The sequence below is a fragment of the Pristiophorus japonicus genome, chromosome 5 (assembly GCF_044704955.1).
Source record: "Pristiophorus japonicus isolate sPriJap1 chromosome 5, sPriJap1.hap1, whole genome shotgun sequence".
In the NCBI taxonomy this organism is placed as follows: Eukaryota; Metazoa; Chordata; class Chondrichthyes; family Pristiophoridae; genus Pristiophorus; species Pristiophorus japonicus.
This window is the reverse complement of record NC_091981.1, coordinates 77,117,401-77,142,507: the sequence shown is the minus strand read 5'-3', so window position 1 is coordinate 77,142,507 and position 25,107 is coordinate 77,117,401. Positions and strand designations below refer to the sequence as shown.

The window sequence follows — 25,107 nt, the reverse complement described above, 5'->3', positions numbered from 1 at the left end:
TAGGATTGAAGGCTGATAAATCTCCAGGGCCTGATGGACTGCATCCCAGAGTACTTAAGGAGGTGGCCTTGGAAATAGCGGATGCATTGACAGTCATTTTCCAACATTCCATAGACTCTGGATCAGTTCCTATGAAGTGGAGGGTAGCCAATGTAACCCCACTTTTTAAAAAAGCGAGGGCCCAACAGATGGTTCACGAGTACCAGCATTCACACCGAGACGATCAACCAAGGCAAGAATGGGCCCCAGATCGATTCACTTTGTAAATAGTTATACTGTTGACTTTGGGGGGTGGGGGAAAAGAGTGTTATTATATATGTAAACTTGTATATACCCTGTACAGCCACCAGAGAGCTCACCCCATGGAGTCCCAAGGGATCCCATAATCCCTTGGGAGCACAGGTATTTAAGGAGGCCTCACAGGTTGGAGAGACACTCTGGAGACCTGCAAAGAAGACGAAGGTCACACTTTATTTTGAGCTCACAGTATTCAGTCTGACTCTTTCTTCAGACATAACAATCTTATCGCAACATATATTATGAGGGGCTTGACAAGGTGGATGCAGAGAGGATGTTTCCAATGATAGGGGAGACTAGAACTAGAGGGCATAATCTTAGAATAAGGGGCCATCCATTTAAAACTGAGATGAGGAGAAATTTCTTCTCTGAGGGTTGTGGATCTGTGAAACTCACTGCCTCAGAGAGCTGTAGAAGCTGGGACATTGAATAAATTTAAGACAGAAATAGACAGTTTCTTAAATGATAAGGGAAGAAGGGGTTATGGGGAGCGGGCGGGAAGGTGGACCCGAGTGCATGATCAGATCAGCCATGATCGTATTGAATGGTGGAGGAGGCTCGAGGGGCCGTATGGCCTACTCCTGTTCCTATTTCTTATGTTCTTAAACCATGTTGCTGTTTTCAGCTGTTAGATTGTTAATATTGTTGTGGAAAGTTTTTATTTATACAGGTTTAGTCGAAAATTTCGTAACATACCAAGCTTGTAAACTACCAAAAAAAGCATCTTTGAATTAGGCAGTTTATTGGATCAAGTTCTGCATTTCTTACAGGCTCATTCATTTCAGATAAACTTTCAAATTGTAGGTTGGCATGAGAGGTCAATCAGTGATGCAAAACTCCCTTGTTAAAAAAAGGTACAGGTTCATGATTCATGTGGTTTTTCAAACATTTTTAGACCAAGTCTTCCAAGCATTAGAATGCTGTGGGAGGAACACACAAGAATTATTATGAAACATAGGAAAATATGCACACAACTTGTTGAAAAATGCAACTTAACATAAATCGTAAAGACACCGTTGAAAGGTCATCGACCTGAAACGTTAACTGTTTCTCTCTCCACAGATGCTGCCCGGCCTGCTGAGTATGTCAAGCATTTTCTGTTTTCATTGCAGAATAGTTTGTCATTGAAAGGTTATGGTTTCCTTAAAATTTTAAATATGGCTTCTTTAAAATTATTCCAGCCACAACTGTTACACTTTTGCAAAAATATGTGTCCTAGACACCCATATCATGTGATTTCAGTGTAGCGGATTAATCGACAGTAATGCAATTGGGTCCAGAACAAAGATTAGATTGTGGAGATTTGTATGCTCATTAGTTCACCCAGTTAATTATTTCCCCAATTACAGGCTGTAATGGGATGTAAAGTCATCAGGGGTCATTTTCAGTTTAACTGCTTGGGCGGTAACCTTGTGCAGCAGCTCGCTCACCCATTGTACAGCCCTCATGATTTTTATCCCATTTATTTCAAGCTCTACAACAGGTGTCCAATCACTCCACCAGGTTAGCGCCCAGGTGATGAAGCTGGAAATTACCCAGCATTCCCTACTGAGATTCAAACTAAATGTTAGAAAATAGAATGGAGTTTCCTGCAGTTTAAAAAAATAGCAGTGCAGGGCCAAGCTCACAAGCCAGGCGCAGAAAGCACCTTCAAGTGTGCAGCAGCCATTACTATATGAAGCATGCTTCCAAAATGGCATCAAGCAAGAATTGGACAATCTGACCTTTTTAACCAAATGGAAACAGAAGGGCTTGTCTGGGCATCTAATGTGTCCCACTGCATCTTGTTTCGCACAAAAAACAGTATGCAAGTTAGAAGTTAAAAATATTGCTTAGAACAGCTTCTCCTTGGACTCCACTAGCTTCTACCAAATAAAAAATGTTGCTATGGGAACCCATATGGGTCCTAGCCATGCCTGCCTTTTCATGGGATATGTGAAACATTGTTCCAGTCCTGCTCGGGTCTGCTCCCTCACCTCTTTTTCTGGTACATTGATAATTGTATCAGTAGCACTTTTTGTTCTCTCAGAACTGGAAAATGTAATCAACTTTGTTTCCAATTTCCGCCTTTCCATCACTGTCACATGGTCCATCTCCGACTTTTCCCTTCCCTTCCTCAACTTCTCTAGCTCCATTTCTGGGGATGCACTATCCACCAATATCTACTATAAGCCCACCGACTCCCACAGCTACCTTGATTACACTTCCTCCCACCCTGCTTCCTATAAATACTCTATTCCATTCTCCCAGTTTCTCTGTCGCATCCATTCTGATGATGCTACCTTCCACACAGCAGTCTTCCTTTTTCCTCAACCGAGGATTCCTCTCCACTGTGCTCGACAGGGCCCTCAACATGTATCCATCACATTTGCCACACTTCGGTCCTCACTCTTTCCTTTCCTCCCAGAACCACAATAGGCTCCTCCACCCCAAGAGCAAAAACAGTCAACGGATCATCCGCCATCTCCAAGCACATCTTCCCCATCTCTCCCCTTTCAACATTCCGAAGGGACTGTACCCTCGGTGACATCCTGGTCCACACTTCCATCACCCCAACACCCACTCCCCTCCCCATGGCACCTTCCAAAGCAAGCGCAGAAGATGCACTTTCACCTCCTCCCTTCTCACCATCCAGGGCCCCAAACACTCCTTCCAAGTGAAACATCAATTTACTCGTATGTCTTTCAATGTTGTTATTCATTCCGGGATGTGGGCGTCGCATATTGCTCATCCCTAATTGCCCTTGAGAAGGTGGGGTGAGCCGCCTTCTTGAACCGCTGCAGTTCTTGTGGTGAAGGTATCCCACAGAGCTGTTAGGTAGTTCCAGAATTTTGACCCAGCAACGATATGTTTCCATGTCAGGATGGTGAGTAATTTGGAGGGGAATGTGCAGGTGATGGTGCTCCCATGCACCTGCTGCCCTTGTGGTAGAGGTCACGGGTTTGAGAAGTGCTGTCGAAGAAGCCGTGGCGAGTTGCCACAATGCATCTTATAGATGGTACACATTGCAGCCACGGTACACTGGTGGTCGAGGAAGTGAATGTTGAAGGTGGTGGATTGGGTACCAATCAAGTGGGCTGCTGTGTCCTGGATGGCATCAAGTTTCTCGAGTGTTGTTGGAGCTGCACTCATTCAGGCAAGTGAAGAGTATTCCATCACACTCCTAACTTGTACCTGGAAAGGCTTTAGGGAGTCAGGAGGTGAGACACTCGCTACAGAATACCCAGCCTCTGACCTGCTCTTGTAGCAGGTCAGAAGCTGGTCCAGTTAAGTTTCTGGTCAATGGTGATCCCCAAGATGTTGATGGTGGGAGATTCGGCAATGGTAATGCCGTTGACGATCATGGGGAGGTGGTTAGACTTCCGCTTGTTGTGTCAACTGTGGCTTAGTGGGTAGCACTCTCGCCTGAGTCAGAAGGTTATGGGTTCAGATCCCACTCCAGGGACTTGAGCACAAAAAAAAATCTAGGCTGACACTCCAATGCAGTGTTGAGCGGGCACTGCACTGTCAGAGCTGCTGTCTTTCAGATGAGACGTTAATCGAGGGCCCGTCTGCTCTCACAAGTGGATGTAAATGATCACATGGAACTATTTTGAACAAGAGCAGGGGAGTTATCCCCAGTGTCCTGGCTAATTTTTATCCCTCAATCAACATAACAAAGATACAGATTATCTGGTCATTATCACATTGTTGTTTGTGGGAGCTTGCTTGTGCACAAATTGGCTGCCGCATTTCCTACATTACACAGTGACTACACTCCAAAAAGTACTTCATTGACTGAAGCACTTTGAGACGTCTGGTGGTCGTGAAAGGCGCTATAAAAATCTACGTTTTTTTTTCTTTCTTTATGGCACTTGTGTGGCATGAATGTTACTTGCCACTTATCACCCCCAAGCCTGAAAGTCGTCCAGGCATTCCTGCATGCAGGCATGGACTGCTTCATTTTCCGAGGAGTTGCGAATGGAACTGAACACTGTGCAATTATCAGCGAATATACCCACTTATGACTTTATACCCACCCCACGCCACCCGCCCCCACCCAGCCCAAGTTCATGCCTCCCCAAGCCCAAGCTCCTGACACCCTCAGCCCAAGTTCTTGACCCCATCCCAGCCTAAGTTCCTGACCTTACCACCCGCCATAGATGGGACACTGTGTGTGGGTCATGGAATGTTAACAGGTTTATTGGGTATGAAGTGAACAGTGACAGTGTCGTGACTTCCGGATTTCAAACACTCCAATGATATCCCTTGTCACACACGCACCAAGCTTTCCAAGAAATCGGGTGTTGGTTTAAAGGGGATTGGAAGAACGTGATCTGTTTTCCCCCCCCGAGTTTCCTCGCTTCTCTCCGATCTCCTCTCCTGCATCCCCTCTCTTCCCATAGCTCCCAGTCTATCTCTACCCCACCTTCAGTCACACTCACATTTACTGCCCCCCCCCCACCGTCTCGCAGTCTTCATGCACCCCCCACCCCCACCCCCGGGGTCTCGCTCTCCCTCACCCGTCCCTCTCCCCCACCCGTCCCTCTCTCCCTCTCCCCCACCCGTCCCTCTCTCCCTCTCCCCCACCCCTATCCCTCTCTCCCTCTCCCCCACCCCTATCCCTCTCTCCCCACCTCCATCCCCATCTCCCCTTTCTCCCCCACCCAGTTTCTCTTTGCCCCCACCCCCATCTCTCTCACTCTCTCGTCCCCCCATCCCCCACCACCACCTCTTACTTTCTCCCCCCACCCCCCATCTCTCGTCTCCCTTTCTCCCCCGATGTCTCTCTCCGCCTGTCTCTTTCACCCGCCGCACCCTCTCCCTCCAATCCGCATTTCTCTCTCCCCCCGCGCCCCCCAACCCACGTCTCTCTACCCCCTACCCCATCTCTCTATCCGCATCCCCCCAACCCCCGTCACTCTCTTCCCCCCCCCCCCGCCGACTCTCTCTCTCTACCCCTCCCCCACCCCCCCGACTCTCTCTCTCTACCCCTCCCACAACCCCCCGTCTCTCGCTCGCTCTCTCACCCTCCGTCTCTCGCTCGCTCTCTCACCCTCCGTCCCTCTCTCGCTCTCTCACCCTCCGTCCGTCTCTCGCTCGCTCTCTCACCCTCCGTCCGTCTCTCGCTCGCTCTCTCACCCTCCGTCTCTCGCTCGCTCTCTCACCCTCCGTCTCTCGCTCGCTCTCTCACCCTCCGTCTCTCGCTCGCTCTCTCACCCTCCGTCTCTCGCTCGCTCTCACCCCCTCCGTCTCTCGCTCGCTCTCTCACCCTCCGTCTCTCGCTCGCTCTCTCACCCTCCGTCTCTCGCTCGCTCTCTCACCCTCCGTCTCTCGCTCGCTCTCTCACCCTCCGTCCGTCTCTCGCTCGCTCTCTCACCCTCCGTCTCTCGCTCGCTCTCTCACCCTCCGTCTCTCGCTCGCTCTCTCACCCTCCGTCTCTCGCTCGCTCGCTCACCCTCCGTCTCTCGCTCGCTCACCTTCCGTCTCTCTTGCTCACCCTCCGTCTCTCGCTCTCTCGCTCACGCTCACCCTCCGTCTCTCGCACTCGCTCTCTCGCTCACCCTCTCTCTCTCTCTCTCTCGCTCACCCTGTCTCTCGCTCACCCTCCGTCGCTCACCCTCCGTCTCTCTCTCTCGCTCACCCTCCGTCTCTCTCTCTCTCGCTCACCCTCCGTCTCTCTCTCTCGCTCACCCTCCGTCTCTCTCTCTCGCTCACCCTCCGTCTCTCTCTCTCGCTCACCCTCCGTCTCTCTCTCTCGCTCACCCTCCGTCTCTCTCTCTCTCGCTCACCCTCCGTGGTCTCTCTCTCTCTCTCTCTCTCACCCGCCGTCTCTCTCTCCCACCCTCCGTCACTCTCTCTCCCCCCATCCCCGTCTCTCTCTCTCTCTCTCTCTCTCTATCCCCGTCTCTCGCTGCCAGCCCCGTCTCGCTCCCAGCCCCGGTCTCTCCTTCTCTCTCTCTCATCCTCCGTCTCTCTCTCTCTCTCTCGCTCATCCTCCGTCTCTCTCACCACCCCGTCCCTCTCTCTCGCTCCCCCCACATCTTTCTCTCCCTCACCACCCCTCCGTCTTTTTGCCTCTCCTCACCTCCGTCTCTCTCCGCCCCATCCCATGTCAATCTCTCCCTCTCTCTCTTCCCACCCCTTCCGTCTCTCTCTTCCCCCGCCACCCCGTCTTCCACTCCCCATCTCTCTCCCCCGCCACAGCCGCCATTCTGCTCCCCCCTCACCACCGCCTCTCTCTCTCTCTCTCTCTCTCTCCCTTGTCTCACCCCCACCCGTCTCTCTCTCCCTCACCAGCCCTCCGTCTTTCTGCCTCTCCTCACCTCCGTCTCTCTCTCCGCCCCCCTAAACCCCCACGTCAATCTCTCCATCTCTCTCTTCCCACCCCTACCCCGCCACCCTGTCTTTCTCTCCCCATCTCTACCCCCACACCAGTCAGCCTCCTCCCCAACCGCCCCCGAACCCCGTCTCTCTCTCTCTCCCTCTCACTCCACACCCGCCCCCCTCATCTCGCTCTCTCACCCAGTCTCTCTCTCACCCCGTCTCTCTCTTCTCTCACCCCCACCCGTCTCTCTCTCTCGCTCCTCCCATGTCTTTCTCTCCCTCACCAGCCCACCGTCTTTCTGCCTCTCCTCACCTCCGTCTCTCTCCGCCCCCTAACCCCCCACATGTCAATCTCTCCCTCTCTCTCTTCCCACCCCTTCCCCCGCCACCGTCTTCCTCTCCCCATCTCTCTCCCTCTCTACCCCCCCTCCTCTCCGCCCCCTTCCCTCCTCTCCGCCCCCTTCCCTTCCCTCCCCTCCTCCTCCCCCTCCCCCCCTCCTCTCCGCCTCCCCCCCTCTCCCTGCCGGAGTGCTTTGAGGATGTAATGAGCATGGTGGATAAGGGAGAACAGTGCTTGTGGTGTATTTGGATTTCCAGAAGGCATTCGATAAGGTGCCACATAAAAGATTACTGCACAAGATAAAAGTTCACGGGGTTGGGGTAATAGTTAGCCAATCCTCCATCCATGCTAATATAACAGAAAACAAAGATTTGGAATAAATGGGTAATTTTCCAGTTCGCAAACAGTGACTAGTGGGATGCCGCAGGGATCGGTGCTAGGCCTCAACTATTTACAAACTGTATTAATGACTTGGATGAAGGAACCGAGTGAAATATAGCCAAGTTTGCTGATGATACAAAGATGGGTGGATAAGCAAATTGTGAGGAAGACACAAAAAATCTGCAAAGGGAGAAAAACAGGCGAAGGGAGTGGGCAAAAATATGGCAGATGGAGTCTAATGTGGGAAAATGTGAGGTTATCCACTTTGGCAGTAAAAATATAAAAGCAAATTAATTTAAATGGAGAAAAATTGCGAAGGGCTGCAGTACAGAGGGACCTGGGATCCTTGTGCATGAAACACAAGTTAGAATGCAGGTACAGTAAGTAATTAGGAAGTAAAACAGAATATTGGCCTTTATTGCAAGGGGGAGAGAGTATAAAGGCAGAGAAGTCCTGCTACAACTGTACAGGATATTTGTGAGACCACACCTAGAGTACTGCGTGCAGTTTTGGTCTCTGTATTTAAACAAGGATATACTTGAATTGGAGGCTGTTCAGAGAAACATAGAAAAGAAATGGGTGCAGGAGCAGGCCATTCGGCCATTCGATCCTGCACCACCATTCAATATGATCATATGGCTGATCATGCAACTTCAGTACCCCATTCCTGCTTTCTCTCCATACCCCTTGATCCCTTTAGCCTAAGGGCCACATCTAACTCCCTTTTGAATATATCTAACAAACTGGCCTCAACAACTTTCTGTGGTGGAGAATTCCATAGGTTCACAATTCTCTAGATGAAGAAGTTTCTCCTCATCTCGGTCCTAAATGGCTTACCCCTTATCCTTAGACTGTGATCCCTGGTTCTGGACTTCCCCAACATCAGGAACATTCTTCCTGCATCTAACCTGTCCAGTCCCGTCAGAATTTTATATGTTTCTATGAGATCCCCCCCTCATTCTTCTAAATTCCAGTGAATATAAGCCTAGTCGATCCAGTCTTGCTTCATATGTCAGTCCTGCCATTCCGGGAATCAGTCTGGTGAACCTTCACTGCACTCCCTCTATAGCAAGCACGTCCTTCCTCAGATTAGGAGACCAAAACTCTGCACAATATTCCAGGTGTGGCCTCAGCAAGGCCCTGTACAACTGCAGTAAGACCGTCCTGCTCCTATACTCAAATCCTCTCGCTATGAAGGCCAACATGCCATTTGCCTTCTTCACCGCCTGCTGTACCTGCATGCCAACTTTCAATGACTGATGTACCATGACACCCAGGTCTCGTTGCACCTCCCCTTTTCCTAATCTGTCACCATTCAGGTAATATTCTGCTTATCTGTTTTTGCCATCTAAGTGGATAACCTCACACTTATCCACATTATACTGCATCTGCCATGCATTTGCCCATTCACCTAACCTGTCCAAGTCACCCTGCAGCCTCTTAGCATCCTCCGCACAGCTCACACTGCCACCCAGCTTAGTGTCATCTGCAAACTTGGAGATATTACATTCAATTCCTTCGTCTAAATGATTAATATATATTGTAAATAGCTGGGGTCTCAGCACTGAACCTTGCGGTACCCCACTAATCACTGCCTGCCATTCTCAAAAGGCACCGTTTATTCCCACTCTTTGCTTCCTGTCTGCCAACCAGTCCTCTATCCCTGTCAATACATTACCCCCAATCCCATGTGTCTTAATTTTGCACACTAATTTTGTGTGAGACCTTGTCAAAAGCCTTTTGAAAGTCCAAATACACCACATCCACTGGTTCTCCCTTATCCACTGTACTAGTTACATCCTCAAAAAATTTTAGAAGATTTGTCAAGCATGATTTCCCCTTCATAAATCCATGCTGACTTGGACCGATCCTGTCACTGCTTTCCAAATGCGCTGCTATTTCATCTTTAATAATTGATTCCAACATTTTCTCCACTACCGATGTCAGGCTAACTGGTCTGTAATTCCCTGTTTTCTCTCTCCCTCTTTTTTTAAAAAGTAGGATTACATTAGCTACCATCCAATCCATAGGAACTGATCCAGAGTGCATGGAATGTTGGAAAATGACCACCAATGCATCTACTATTTCTAGAGCCACTTCCTTAATTACTCTGGGATGCAGACTATCAGGCCCTGGGGATTTATCGGCCTTCAATTCCATCAATTTCCCTAACACCATTTCCTGACTAATAAGGATCTCCCTCAGTTCCTCCTTCTCGCTAGACCCTCGGTCCCCTAGTATTTTTGGGAGGTTATTCGTGTATTCCTTCGTGAAGTCAGAACCAAAGTATTTGTTCAATTGGTCTGCCATTTCCTTGTTCCCCATTATGAATTCACCTGATTCTGACTTCAAAGGACCTACATTAGTCTTCATTAATCTTTTTCTCTTCACATATCTATGGAAGCTTTTGCCGCCAGTTTTTATGTTCCCTGCAAGCTTACTCTCAGACTCTATTTTCCCCCTCCTAATTAAATCCTTAGTGTTCCTCTGCTGAATTCTAAATTTCTCCCAGACCTCAGATTTGCTGCTTTTTCTGGCCAATTTATATGCCTCTTCCTTGGATTTAACACTATCCCTAATTTCCCTTGTTAGCCACGGTTGAGCCACCTTCCCCGTTTTATTTGTACAATTGTTGTAGTTCATCCATGTGATCTTTAAATGTCTGCCATTGCCTATCCACTGTCAACCCTTTAAGTATCATTCACCAGTCAATCCTAGCCAATTCACGTCTCATACCATCGAAGTTACCTTTCTTTAAGTTCAGCACCCTAGTCTCTGAATTAACTGTGTCACTCTCCATCTTAATGAAGAATTCTACCATATTATGGTCACTCTGCCCCAAGGGGTCTCGCACGACAAGAAGGTTCACTAGGTTGATTCCGGGGATGAGGGGGCTGACTTATGAAGATAGTTTTGAGTAGGTTGGGCCTATACTCATTGCCGAGAGCATGCAGAAATCAAGCGCAGACAGCGAAAAGAGCGTGCGACAAATCTGTCCCACCCTCCCTTACCCTCAACGACTATCTGTCTCACCTGTGACAGGGACTGTGGCTCTCGTATTGGACTGTTCAGCCACCTAAGGAATCATTTTAAGAGTGGAAGCAAGTCTTCCTCGATTCCGAGGGATTGCCTATGATGATGATGATGATATACTCATTAGAGTTCAGAAGAACGAGAGGTGATCTTATCGAAACATATAAGATAATGAGGGGACTCGACAAGGTAGATGCAGAGGATATTGCCACTCAGAGTAAACTAAAACTAAGGGGCATAGTCTCAGAATAAGGGGGAGCCCATTTAAAACTGAGATGAGGAGGAATTTCTTCTCCGAGGGTTGTAAATCTGTGGAATGCTCTGCCCCAGAAAGCAGCGGAGACTGGGTCATTGAATATATTTAAGGCGGAGAGAGACAGATTTTTGAGCGATAAGGGAATAAAGGGTTGTGGGGAGCAGGCAGGGAAGTGGAGCTGAGTCCATGATCAGATCAGCCATGATTTCATTAAATGGTGGAGCAGGCTCGTGAGGGCCAAATGGCCTACTCCTGCTCCTATTTCTTATGTTCTCTCTCACTCTCCACCATCTCTCCCTCTCACCCAGTCTCTCTCCTCTCTCTCCCCCCCGCCCCCGTCTTTATCTCTCTCTCCCCTGAGGTTGTAACGAGCAGGTTGGATAAGGGGGAACCAGTGGTTGTGGTGTATTTGGATTTCCAGAAGGCATTTGATAAGAACATAAGAAATAGGAGCAGGAGTAGGCTATACGGCACCTCGAGCCTGCTCCGTCATTTAATACGATCATGGCTGATCCAAACATGGACTCAAGTCCACTTCCCTGCCCGCTCTCCATAACCCCGTATTCCCTTATCATTTAAGAAACTGTCTATTTCTGTCTTAAATTTATTCAATGTCCCAGCTTCCACAGCTCTCTGAGGCAGCGAATTCCACAGATCCACAACCCTCAGAAGAAATGTCTCCTTATCTCAGTTTTAACTGGGTAGCTCTTATTCTAAGATTATGCCTCTAGTTCTAGTCTCCCTATCAGTGGAAACATTCTCTCTGCAGCCACCTTGTCAAGCCCCCTCATAATCTTATACGTTTCGATAAGATCACCTCTCATTCTTCTGAATTCCAATGAGTAGAGGCCCAACCTACTCAACCTTTCCTCATAAGTCAACCCCCTCATCTGCGGAATCAACCTAGTGAACCTTCTCTGAACTGCCTCCAAAGCATGTATATCCTTTTGTAAATATGGAAACCAAAACTGCACGCAGTACTCCAGGTGTGGCCTCACCAATACCTGTATAACTGTAGCAAGACTTCCCTGCTTTTATACTCCATCCCCTTTGCAAGATTCCATTGGCCTTCCTGATCACTTGCTGTACCTGCATACTAACCTTTTGTGTTTCATGCACAAGTACCCCCAGGTCCTACTGTACTGCAGCACTTTGCAATCTTTCTCCATTTAAATAATAACTTGCTCTTTGATTTCTTTTTCCTGCCAAAGTGCATGACCTCACACTTTCCAACATTATATTCCATCTGCCAAATTTTTGCTCACTCACTTAGCCTGTCTATGTCTTTTTGTAGATTTTTTGTGTTCTCCTCACACATTGCTTTTCCTCCCATTTTTGTATTGTCAGCAAACTTGGCTACGTTACACGGTCCCTTCTTCCAAGTCGTTAATATAGATTGTAAATTGTTGGGATCCCAGCACTGATCTCTGCGGCACCCCACTAGTTACTGATTGCCAACCCGAGAATGAACCATTTATCCCGACTCTCTGTTTTCTGTTAGTTAGTCAATCCTCTATCCATGCTAATATATTACCTCCAACCCCGTGAACTTTTATCTTGTGCAGTAACCTTTTACGTGGCACCTTGTAAAATGCTTTCTGGAAATCCAAATACACCACAAGCACTGGTTCTCCCTTATCCATCCTGCTCATTACTTCCTCAAAAACACCACATCCACTGGTTCCCCTGCTGGATCTGTTTTCTTTGGAACAGAGGAGGCTGAGGGGAGACCTGATTGTGGTGTATAAAATTATGAGGGGCCTGGATAGAGTGGATAGGAAGGACTTGTTTCCCTTGGCAGAGGGGTCAACAACCACAGGACATAGATTTAAAGTAATTGGGGGAAGGTTTAGAGGAGATATGAGCGGATGATGATGATGATGGTGGTGGTGGAGGGGGGGGTCTGGCGCACTGTCTGAAAGGGTGGTAGAGGCAGGAACCCTTACCACATTTAAAAGATACTTGAAGTGCCGTAACCTACAGTGCTACGGACCAAGAGTTGGAAAGTGGGATTAGGCTGGATAGCTCTTGGTCGGCCGGCACAGACATGATGGGCCTCCTTCCGTGCTGTAAATTTCTATGATTTTATGAAGAGTGAAGAGTTCATATCTCAGAGGACAGAATCTAAAAATGAATTAGGAGTAAAGAAAGAAAAAGACTTGCATTGTATGATGCCTTTCACAACCTCAGGATGTCCCAAAGCGCTTCACAGTCAATGAAACACTGTTGTAATATAGGAAGTGCGGCAGCCAATTTGCACACAAGCTCCTACAAACAGCAACGTGAATGACCAAATCTGTTTTTAGTAATGTTGCTCGAGGGATAAATATTGGCCAGGACACCAGGGAGAACTCCCCTGCTCTTCAAAATAGTGCCATGGGATCTTTTACATCCACCTGAGAGAGCAGACAGGGCTTCGGTTTAATCTTATCCGAAAGACAACACCTCCAACAGTGCAAGCCTCCCTCAGCACTGCACTGGAGTGTCAGCCTAGATTATGTGCTCAAGTCCCTGGAACACACGGCCTTCTGACTCAGAAGTGACACTGTATAATAAGGGAAGTCTGGAGAACATTTTCACCCAGAGGATAAGTTACTGGGGAAGGACATTGAAACAGACGTTGTAAACGGGTTAAAGGGACACTCGGATGTGTATCTGGAGATAAAAGCGATTCAGGGATATGGTGAGAAGGCAGCTAGCAAAAAGGGGCAGTCTTTGACAATTTATATTTTCAATAAAGACTTTTCAGCCCATATTTAAGTTAAGTTCTTACACTGAGTCTTAATCAATTTTTTACCTCCTCAGTAATACAAACACTTCACTGTTGGGAACATGGGGATCTAGATTATTACCTCGCTCCTGCGACTAAACCAGCTGGCATGAACTTTCCTGAATTGTAGAATCTCATTCCCATTATTCCGGTCAGTGTTCCTGAAGTAACTTTAAAATAAAAAGACACAAAATAACTCAGTGGGAAGTGTAAAATTGATCAGATAAGTCTCAGTCTCTGTTGCGTTATCCATTAATTAGAAGACAAATGTTTTTAAATCCTGGAGAGCGACAACAGATACATCAATAAAATAGTTGGGTATCAAACAGATGAAATATCACTTTGGCATCAGACCAAATATACGAGAAATTAATTTAGTTGTAGGAGATCATTCACTTAAAGCCTCTTCAGTTCTGTACGAGTCAAAGATTGACTGTAGCTGGAGATACGGGCATTAACACACACGGATATTTAAAGCTTTCCCACGTAATTATAATTTCTCAAATTTGAAATCACAATTGGTCTGTCTTACTGAAGACTGCATATGAAGTTTATGTCCACGTTTCCATTCATTTGTATATATCTCACGTTGCTAATATCAACAGGTCTAGTTCTGATTTAGGATTTATCCACCAATGAGAAAACAGAACTAAAAACAGCCCTTTCCAAATCACCAGGTCTACCAAACTGAAACATAGAAACATGGACAATAGGTGCAGGAGTAGGCCATTCGGCCCTTCGAGCCTGCACCACCATTCAATAATATCATGGCTGATCATTCACCTCAGTACCCCTTTCCTGCTTTCTCTCCATACCCCTTGATCCCTTTAACCGTAAGGGCCATATCTAACTCCCTCTTGAATATATCCAATGAACTGGCATCAACAACTCTCTGCGGTAGGGAATTCCACAGGTTAACAACTCTGAGTGAAGAAGTTTCTCCTCATCTCAGTCCTAAATGGCCTACCCCTTATCCTTAGACTATGCATTACGACAGCACTGTAGACCATGAGCTTGGTGGTAGATTTGAGGGCCTGGTCTTCAAACACTCTCTTTTCCTCAGACGGCCGAAGGCTGCACTGGCACACTGGAGGCGATGTTGAATCTTCACATCAATGTCTGCCTTTGTTGATAAGAGGCTCCCGCGATATGGGAAATGGTCCACGTTGTCGAGGGCCGCGCCATGAATCTTGATGATTGGAGGGCAGTGCTGTGCGGCGGTGACAGGCTGGTGGAGGACCTTTGTCTTACGGATGTTAAGCGTAAGGCCCATGCTTTCATATGCCTCAGTGAATACATTGACTCTTGGTCTACAGGGCTGTAGTAATACCCCCCCCTCCTGTATGGATCTGAGGCATGGACAATGTATAGAAGGCACCTCAAGTCGCTGGAGATATATCACCAACGATGTCTCCGCAAGATCCTGCAAATCCCCTGGGAGGACAGGCGGACCAACATCAATGTCCTCGACCAGGCTAACATCCCCAGAATTGAAGCACTGACCACACTCGATCAGCTTCGCTGGGCAGGCCACATGGTTCGCATGCCAGATACGAGACTCCCTAAGCAAATGCTTTATGTGGAGCTCCTTCGTGGTAAACGAGCCAAAGGAGACAGCGGAAACGTTACAAGGGCACCATCAAAGCCTCCCTGGTAAAGTGCGACATCACTGGAGACCCTGGCTGAAGACCGCCCGAGGTGGAGAAAGTGCATCGGGAGTGCGTTGAACTCTTCGAGTCTCAACGCAAAGAGCGTGAAGAGGCCAAGCGCAGGCAGCGGAAGGAGCGCGCGGCAAACCAGCCCCACCGATCCCTTCCCTCGACGAATGTCTGTCCCATCCGTAACAGGGTCTGTGGCTCTCGTATCGGACTGTTCAGCCATCAAAGAACTCACTTTGGGAGTGGAAGCAAGTCTTTCTCGATTCCGAGGGACTGCCTATGACTATGATGATGATGAGACTATGTCCCCTGGTTCTGGACTTCCCCAACATCGGGAACATTCTTCCTGCATCTAACCTGTCCAGTCCCTTAAGAATTTTATGTTTCTATGAGCTCCCCTCTCATCCTTCTAAACTCCAGTGAATACAGGCCCAGTCGATGCAGTCTCTCCTCATATGTCAGTCCTGCCATCCCGGGAATCAGTCTGGTGAACCTTCGCTGCAATCCCTCAATAGCAAGAACGTTCTTCCTCAGATTAGGAGACCAAAACTTAATACAATATTCCAGGTGAGGCCTCACTAAGGCCCTGCACAACTGCAGTAAAACCTCCCTGCTCCTATACTCAAATCCGCTTGCTATGAAGGCCAACATACCATTTGCCTTCTTCACCGCCTGCTGTACCTGCATGCCAATTTTCAATGACTGCTGTACCATGACACCCAGGTCTCGTTACACCTCCCCTTTTCCTAATCTGCCGCCATTCAGATAATATTCTGCCTTCGTGTTTTTGCCACCAAAGTGGATAAACTCACATTTATCCACATTATACTGCATCTGCCATGCGTTTGCTCACTCACCTAACCTGTCCAAGTCACCCTGCAGCTTCTTAGCGTCCTCCTCACAGCTCACACTGCCACCCAGCTTAGTGTCATCTGCAAACTTGGAGATAATGCACTCAATTCCTTCATGCAAGTCATTAATAAATATTGTAAATAGCTGGGGTCCCAACACTGAGTCCTGCGGCACCCCACTAGTCACTGCCTGCCATTCTGAAAAGGACCCATTTTCCCGATTCTCTGCTTCCTGTCTGCCAACCAGTTCTCTATCCACGTCAGTACATTACCCCCAATACCATGTGCTTTAATTTTGCACACCAATCTCTTTTGTGGGACCTTGTCAAAAGCCTTTTGAAAGTCCAAATACACCACATCCACTTGTTCGCCCTTGTCCACTCTACCAGTTACATCCTCAAAAAATTCTAGAAGATTTGTCAAGCAGGATTTCTCTTTCATAAATCCATGCTGACTTGGACCGATCCCATCACTGCTTTCCAAATGTGTTGCTAGTTCATCTTTAATAATTGATTCCAACATTTTCCCCACTACTGATGTCAGGCTAACCAGTCTATAATTACCCACCTTCTCTCTCCCTCCCTTCTTAAAAAGTGGTGTTACATTAGCTACCCTCTAGTCCATAGGAACTGATCCAGAGTCGATAGACTGTTGGAAAATGATCACCAAACCATCCACTATTTCTAGGGCTACTTCCTTAAGTACTCTGGGATGCAGACTATCAGGCCCGGGGATTTATCAGCCTTCAATCCCAGCAATTTCCTGAACACAATTTCCTGACTAATAAGGATTTCCTTTGGTTCTTCCTTCTCGCTAGATCCTCTGTCCCCTAGTATTTCCGGAAGGTTATTTGTGTCTTCCTTCGTGAAGACAAAAATACTTTTGCTCTAACTGGTCTGCCATTTCTTTGTTCTCCATTATAAATTCACCTGAATCTGACTGCAAGGGACCTACGTTTGTCTTCACTAATCTTTTTCTCTTCACATATCTATATAAGCTTTTGCAGTCAATTTTTATGTTCCCAGCAAGCTTCCTCTCATACTCTATTTTCCCTCTCCTAATTTAGACCCTTTGTCCTCATCTGCTGTATTATAAAATTCTCCCAGTCCTCAGGTTTGCTGCTTTTTCTGGCCAATTTATATGCCTCTTCCTTGGATTTAACATATCCTTAATTTCCCTTGTTAGCCACGGTTGAGCCACTTTCCTCGTTTTATTTTTACTCCAGACAGGGATGTACAATTCTTGAAGTTCATCCATTTGATCTTTAAATGTTTGCCATTGCCTATCCACTGTCAACAGCTATCTGCATAGCTAATTCGTCCACCTTATTCCCGACTATTTCGCGCATTGAGGCACAAAGCCTTCAGGCTTGTCTTTTTAAAACACTTTGCCCCTTTTGAACTTTTCTGTAATGTGGCCCTTTTTGCCTTTTGCCTTGGGTTTCTCTGCCCTCCACTTTTACTTTTCTTCTTTCTATCTTTTCCTTCTGCCCCCATTCTACTTTCCTGTGTCTCCCTGCATAGGTTCCCATCCCCCTGCCATATTATTTTAACCGCTACCCAACAGCACTAGCAAACACTCCCCCCCGAGGACATTGGTTCCGGACCTGCCCAGGTGCAGACCGTCCGGTTTGTACTGGTCCCATCTCCCCCAGAACCGGTTCCAATGTCCCAGGAATTTGAATCCCTCCCTTCTGCACCACTCCTCAAGCCACGTATTCATCTGAGCTATCCTGCAATTCCTACTCTGACTAGCACATGGCACTGGTAGCAATCCTGAGATTACTACCTTTGAGGTCCTACTTTTTAAATTTAGCTCCTAGCTCCCTAAATTCGTCTTGTAGGATCTCATCCCGTTTTTTACCTATATCGTTGGTACCTATATGCACCACGACAAACCAACGAATAAGAGATACAAACACAATACTGAGGTGTCTGGCTTTTGAGGGTTTGAAGGCCACATGTGGTCCGAGGACCGCAGGTTAGACACCCTTGGTTTACACCACCATTTAATGCAAACTGATATATATCCAACTGCAAAAAGAATGGCAGCCATAGCAGCAAGCGGACCTTTTAAACTTCTTGTTGATTACAGGTGCTCACTCTGAAGATAACAGTCCTTACAAACAGCAGAAAACACATTCCTTACTAATGAACAAATTCACAAGAAATATGGTCAGAATACTCACTCAGAGACAACCATATGTTTTTGGGGTTTTGAGTGATCTGGTAGGCACCAAACCCTGCTGCACTCCCAAATAACAGGCCAGCTGCTAAAGAAGGCATACTACCTGAATGCAAAAAAATAATATTAATCATTGAGCAACTATCAAGATAACAGTGCAATTCTCTGCAAAACATTGTGCAGCCTATATAACACTTTAATAATAATCCATTGGTTGGGAAGCAGTTTGGGTTGTCCTGAGAACATGATAATGCACTATATAAATACAAGTCCTTTCTTTAATCTTCAAGTTAAGGTGAACACAGAGAAGCTGGGTCAGTCAGTAACTCTCTTCCCATCAATTGTTTTGCTGTTTATTTTTAAACCTGCAGCCTCGTAGAACCATGCCACATAAAATCACCAAAATCCATAAACACATTTTACATATATGCTTCTACAGCGTGAGACAATGGCCCTGGATATGAATATGAGCTTCTGAGCAGGGGCAGGGCAGGGGTGGGGGGGGAAATGGAATTGTTTGGGCGAAACCCAGCAGTGAAATGAGCGAGTCGCAATTTGCGATCGCAGCTGAATTGTACCAACTAATTTTGCCTTCTTGGTTTCGCATCTCCAAGCTGCCTAGCGGCCATGATGCGCACTTGCATGACATAATCTCAGCTGTATTTAAAGGGACACAGTGCACAAATGGAAATTAAAGGTGTTCAGGATGGATGGTGGACATAGAGCAAGGGCAGCACCCAGATTTAATGACGCCTCGCTGGAATTACTGCAAGGTGCAGTCAGGAGGAGGGACATATTTTTCCCCAAGTAATGGGAGGAAGAACCCTGCTGCTCCCAACAAGAATGTATAGTTGAGGTGAGCAACTGCAGCGTTGTGTCCAGGTCATGGATACAATGTAGGAAGCAGTATAATGACCTAAACAGGTCAGAAAAAGTGAGTACAATTACTGATTCAACTACATCCTGTGGTTTAAGCCCCACTTCTCCCTCTCCCCTGCCAAGTGTACCCAATCACATCATTCCTCACACCCAGTCAACTGTCAGGAGCACCAAACCTTCAGTTTCTATGCACTTCATCACTTCCCCATTTATCCATCCACCCCAATCTTAATACAATGTGATGCATCGGTCTCATAGTTACCCTCCACAAATGCACTGCATCCATCGGGTGAATAGAAGACAAATCGCAATGGAGAGGGAGGACTGGAGGTATACTACTACAAAAAGACAAGATTACTAATGCAGAGGTGTATTCCCTGGAGCTAAGTGGCACATCTGCATCCCTCTCAGTCGGAGATGGATAGACAAGCTCGCAGCTAACTGGTGACAGAATTACAAACATCTGACACACATATGCGAGCGGACTTCATTTAATGAATGACTAAACTAAGAAGAACGAGTATGGTAATTGTCAAGTTTGTGACATTGTCATGACTAAATCATATTTTTTTCATTCGTCTTCCAGGGCCTTTACATGTACAGCAATGTCGATGGACATCCATGAGAACAATTCCTCAGAGGGCCTCATTCCTTCTGAGGGATACATGCGCCAGCGCAAATACTCGTACTTCGGCAGGGACAGCTGTGGAGTCCGCATCGGAAGCACAATAGGCTAGACTTTCCACTAGGTGGCTAAGGCCCCAAAAAATGGGCCTTGTTTCAGCGATGTGGGACGTATCGCCCGTGCTGATCGCCGGCACAAGGCCCATTTTCTTTTTGCAATTTTCCACTCTGCCTTATCCCGGCGATGTCAAATGGGCGATTTGATTTTTCGGCGATCTCACAGCGAGCCCAAAGAACACGGAAGTCAATGAAGAAAAAAAAGCTTCCCTAGCAACGCAATACTGCGCATGTGTAGTTTGTGTTTTTTTTAGGTTGATTTTCTTTGCCGCGTTTTGAGAGGTCAGGGGTCATCACACATGCTCAGAAGTTCCGTGAGGGTTGGGGAGGGAGAGAGAGAGGAGAAAGGAGAATGGATTTTCTGGATTGTTTGAATTTATCTGCTAATATTACACATATTTTGAATTATTTTCGCATTTTAATAAATTTTAAATAGTGTTAAGCACAGTGATAATACTACTTAAAAATGTTTTAATTAAATTCTATCAGCATTTTATTCTTTGAAAATGGAGGGATCAATTGAAAGGCGAAGGGCCAAGCCCTTCAGCGAGGAGGACAATGAGGCCCTCGTGAATATAGTCATGAGGCCTTCGTGAATATAGCCAGCACGAGGTGGGAGGATCTGGCACAGGGTGGGCATGGGAAACCTCCACCCCGTGCATATCGGAGGATTTGGGCAGAGATTGCCGACGTGGTCACATCGGCATCGAATGAAGCGCACACGCCGGACCAGTGCCGCAAAAGATGGAACAGCCTACTGGCAGCTGCCAGAGTAAGTTGAAATTTATATTTGAAATCATCCATATGTATTATTTAATGATGTATGGAAATTGTAACTAGAATCTACAATGTTATTTCATTACATTTAAACATAACTAAATTATAAATAAATTTATGCACCCCAGCATAAAGTTGAATGTTATAGCATGAAGTATTTTATTCCTATGCAATGTAATGCAAATTTTTAATTGAACATTTAAATCTGTCAGTCTTAAATGTTTATTGCCAAATCTATTTGCTTATGCCATGCAATGTTATTTTATCATTTACAGAAGATATCTATCAACCACTGCGAGCAACGCAGGACGGGCGGGGCTCTGCCATGCTCCAGTCTTTAAGTGCTTACAAGGAGCTTGCGGTGGCCTTGGTGGGGCCTGAAAGCCGCTTGGTCACAACCCGTGGTGTGGCTGAACCCAACCTTGAGTCACGTGAGTAATGAGAATTGTGCATTGTGCAATGTGTGAATCATTAGTAAATACTACATATATCTTAGTTACGCATGTAATGTTATGCAATTATAATGTAATTTGATATATAATTGTGATGTACTATTGATCTTTGAATGAGGTCATGTTAGGCCTGGTGATCCCTTGTGCATATGGGGTAATGGAAAGCATTGTAATGTTTTGAGTTCTTGAAAAATTGAGATCTATTGATTTGAATTGTTAAACGTTGTTTATAAATTTCATTTGTCTTTCAAAGATCAACAAGTGTCCGTGGAGACTGAACCTTCAGGAACTTCGCAGGAGGAAGAGGCAGAGGAGGAGCCACTGCAGACTCCTGCTGCTGTGCATGAACAGGAGGAGGAGCAGGAGGAAGAAGATTTTTTTTGTGGGGGGGGGGGGGAAAACAACCTGCAGCCATCTCCTTTGAGATGGATGGGGCATCGGGACCAAGCGGTGTGCAGGTGGTGACGCCAAGGTGCGTGACATTGCACACGCCGACCCCATGGAGGTCCGGTCAGCGTGCTATGCAATCGCCTACCACGGAGGACTAGACGGAGAGCTTACTATCCCTTTGCAGGGAGACGGTCGCGATCTTATCCAAGGGTTCATGGGTTTCTCATCAAATTGGAGCCAGTTCTCCACAACCTGGAGTGAGTTCTGCACGTGCTTCTCCAGCTGGTCTTCTGAGCAGTCACAGACTGCTCGGGAGACATTGGAGGCGATTAGGCAGCAAACAGCCGCAACAAATGCCCTACGGCATGCGTTGCTGGCTGGACACGGCACTGCACCCCAAGGTGTCGTGTCCACTCGCAGCGAGACCCCAAGCATACAAGCGAGTACGGAGGACACAGTTCCTCCTGACTCGGAAGTGGAGCCTGAGTCTTCTGCTTCCACTCCGTCACCTCCACCTTGGCAGGAAGTCTTGCTGTCACAAACTGCACAACGCGTTCGTGTCGGTCTGCGTAGACCAAAACGGGCGGGTGGGCTGCGAACACGGGGTGGGACAGGATCTGGAGGGAAATGTGGCCGCAGGTAAGGAGGGGGGGGGGGCGGGGGAAGTGTTTTTCAAAAGTTCCATAAATGTTCTTATTACTTAAATGTTCAATTTCTTCATGTTATAACATTTTGGGGATTTGAATATTTGAATATCCACAATTAGTAGTTCATGCAAAGCGTTCATTAATGAGCTGCTGACGCAAAAGGTTAGCGGCCGTGTAACTGCCACTGGCTACTGGTCTTCGGGAGGTGTGGTGGTGGTACCGGTGCTAGATCGCCAGGCTGGTTAAGCTCCCCTATGTCCTCGCCCACGTCCTCTCCCGCCTGTTCCTCCACTTCATTCTCGCCGGCTGCCTCTTCTGTCTCATCTCCTTCTGGAGGTGGACCTGTAGCATGATCTGGCATTATTTGTCCTCTCTTTATAGCTATGCAGCATGCAACACACCACAATAAACTCTGCTACCTGGTCAGGGTGGTACTGCAGGCTGCCTCCAGAATGATCCAGGCATCTGAAGCGCTGCTTTAGGACTCCAATTGTCTTTTCAACTATGTTGCGAGCCGCTATGTGACTTTCATTAGACTGTTTCTGTGCTTCAGTGATGGGATTTCGCAGAGGAGTCACCAGTCAACTTGCAAGGCCATACCATTTATCCCCCAGCATCCAACCGTGACCTTCTGGCTGATTGACAAACAGGTCAGGGATAGCACTTTCACATTAGATGTGCGCATCATGGATGCTGCCAGGAAATGTAGCATTCACTGTTAAAATTGTTTGATTGTGGTCAACATCAAGCTACACATTTAGTGAGTGGAACCCTTTTCTGTTACGAAACACCTCCGCGTTCTTTAAGGGTGCTTTCAGGGCAATGTGCATGCAGTCTATTGCTCCCTGCACCTTGGGGAAGTCTGCTATTCGAGAAACCCAAAGCCCTCTCGGTCTGTGCCTCCCTGGCCATTGGGAAGCTTATGAAGTCCATCCTGCGAGCGTAAAGGGCTTCAGTCCCCTGTCCAATGCAGCAGTGTGTAGCGTGCTGAGATATGGCAGATGTCGCCAGCTGAAGCCTGAAAAGATCCTGATGCGTAGAAGGCTAGGGCAGCAGTAACCTTCACCTCAACGGACAGTGCGGTTCTGATGGTGCTGGAAGGCTGCAGATCACCCTTGACGAGTTGACATATCTCATCGATGACCTCCTTCCGGAATCACAGCCTCCTAAGACAAGCATTTTCAGACAAGTTCAGGTAAGATTGCTTTTCCAAGTACCTTCGTTGGCTGTACGGTCTCCTTCTCTGTCTTCGTCTCTGTCTATGCATTACTCTGCCACCTCTTCGATTGATCCTTTCAGTAACCAGTGTGTGAGCAGTTGCAATTAAAGGCAGGGAAAGCATAGGCCCCATATCACTATCGATAATTACTTTCACTAATTTTAATAATCTCTCTACTCTATACTCTCTAATCACTGTACTCTGTACTTTCTACGCTGTATACCAGTCAGTTTGACAGGCACAAACAGTATCAGTAAATAACTTCACTATGTAAAAGATATTTACAAAATAATTTCAATATATATAACCTATTTACCAAAAATAACTTGATATTACCTCTTTATATTCCTTGTTCCAATATTCTGAGTACAATTAACTTTAAATTAACTCACAGCTAATCCTCCACTCTTCCTCCGAAGTTCAAAATGGCGTCCGTAGTGCCCATTTCCTTCTCTTAGGCCCAGAAAAAGCAACTATTTCACATCACTCTTTTGGGCCTTGCATCGGCCCAGCGAAGTGTGTGCTAGATGCCGAAACTTGGGATGGGCCTTGTGTGGGCGATCATCTCGCCGATCAAAGTGGAAACTTAGGCACCTGTTTTTCCGGTGATGCTTTGGGCCTAGTTTCCACTTTTTGCACAAAATGGGCGATGGAGGTCCATTTTGGGTGATAGATGGGCCATGTGAAGTGGAAAGTCTAGCCCAATCTTCTCCAAGCTCTGCTCAGCTGGACACAGATGTAAACAGCTGGTGTGGTTATGTGTGTCCCACCTTTATCCTCCTCCACCCGCTCCTCCTCCTCTATGTTCTCCTCCTCCAAAAGAAAAACTTACATTTATATAGCGCCTTTCATGACTACTGGATGTCTCAAAGCACTATACAGTCAATGAAATACTTTTGGAAGGTAGTCAATGTTGTAATGTGGGAAAAGCGGCAGTCAATTTGCACACAGCAAACTCAAATTGCAACATGATAATGACCAGATGAACTGTTTTTGTTATGTTGATTGAGGGATAAATATTGGCCAGGACGCCAGGAATAACTCCCGTGCTCTTCTTCGAAATAGTGCCATAGGATCTTTTATGCCCACCTGAGCGCGTAGAATGATAGTGGTTTAATATCTCATCCGAAATACGGCACTTCCATCAGTGCTGCACTTCAGAGTCAGCCTAGATTTTTGTGCACAAGTCTCTGCGACTTGAACCCACAACCTTCTGCTCAGAGGCTAACCACTGAGCCACTACTGACACTCAAAGATAGTGATGTGCTCCTTTGTCTTCCACCTACAATCCTGCGCTATATTATGCATGACACAGCACACCACTATCATTCTGGATAACCTGGCTGGCAAATACTGAACCTATCTAATGCAACTGAGGTGCATCTTCAACATTACAATGGCTTACTCGATCATACACCTGGCGGTCATGTGGCTCTCATTGTAGCATTTTTGTGCCTCATTGGTGGCGTTCCTCACAGGTGTCATGAGCCAAGTTTGAAGTGGGTATTCCTTGCCTCCTACGAACCAACCCTCAAGTCTGCTTCCTGGAACAAAAAGAGCTGGGATGTTGGACTGAGTATGAAGGCACCATGACAACTATGAAATCTGGTGAAGACCTGCATGAACCTCTTCGTATGGTTGCATACCAGCTGATGGACGAATAGCCCTTGCGGCTTATGGGTGCTGTGGTGATCCTCAGATTGCTATGTGCACGCAGTCGATGACACTCTGTACCAATGTGCCCTCAATTTTTTTTTATACCGAGCAGGCCATGAACTCCTGTGACCTTTTTTGTTGGTGGGCAAATTTTACAACAACAAACTTAAAAGCATATATATGTAATGCCATATTGCCACCTCACCATCTCAAACCATGAGACAATCAGACCAATTCTTAAAAATCATGAAATCAGTTGCTTTTATTTTA

At 46.8% G+C, this 25,107-nt stretch overlaps 1 protein-coding gene across 2 annotated transcripts in view; it reads right to left on the bottom strand.

Moving 5' to 3' along the window:
* Positions 1-1,018: 1,018 nt before the first annotated feature.
* The window catches only part of tmem14ca (transmembrane protein 14Ca), a 52,016-nt gene continuing 27,927 nt past the window's right edge, over positions 1,019-25,107 (bottom strand). For both annotated transcript variants that reach the window (XM_070879895.1, XM_070879894.1), the window contains exons 2-4: positions 18,081-18,182; positions 13,466-13,553; positions 1,019-1,217 (exon numbers count right to left, since the gene is read on the bottom strand). In XM_070879895.1, coding sequence (XP_070735996.1) covers positions 1,160-1,217; positions 13,466-13,553; positions 18,081-18,182 — 248 coding nt within the window. In that variant the 3' untranslated portion in view covers positions 1,019-1,159. The remainder of the gene's footprint in view (positions 1,218-13,465; positions 13,554-18,080; positions 18,183-25,107) is intronic.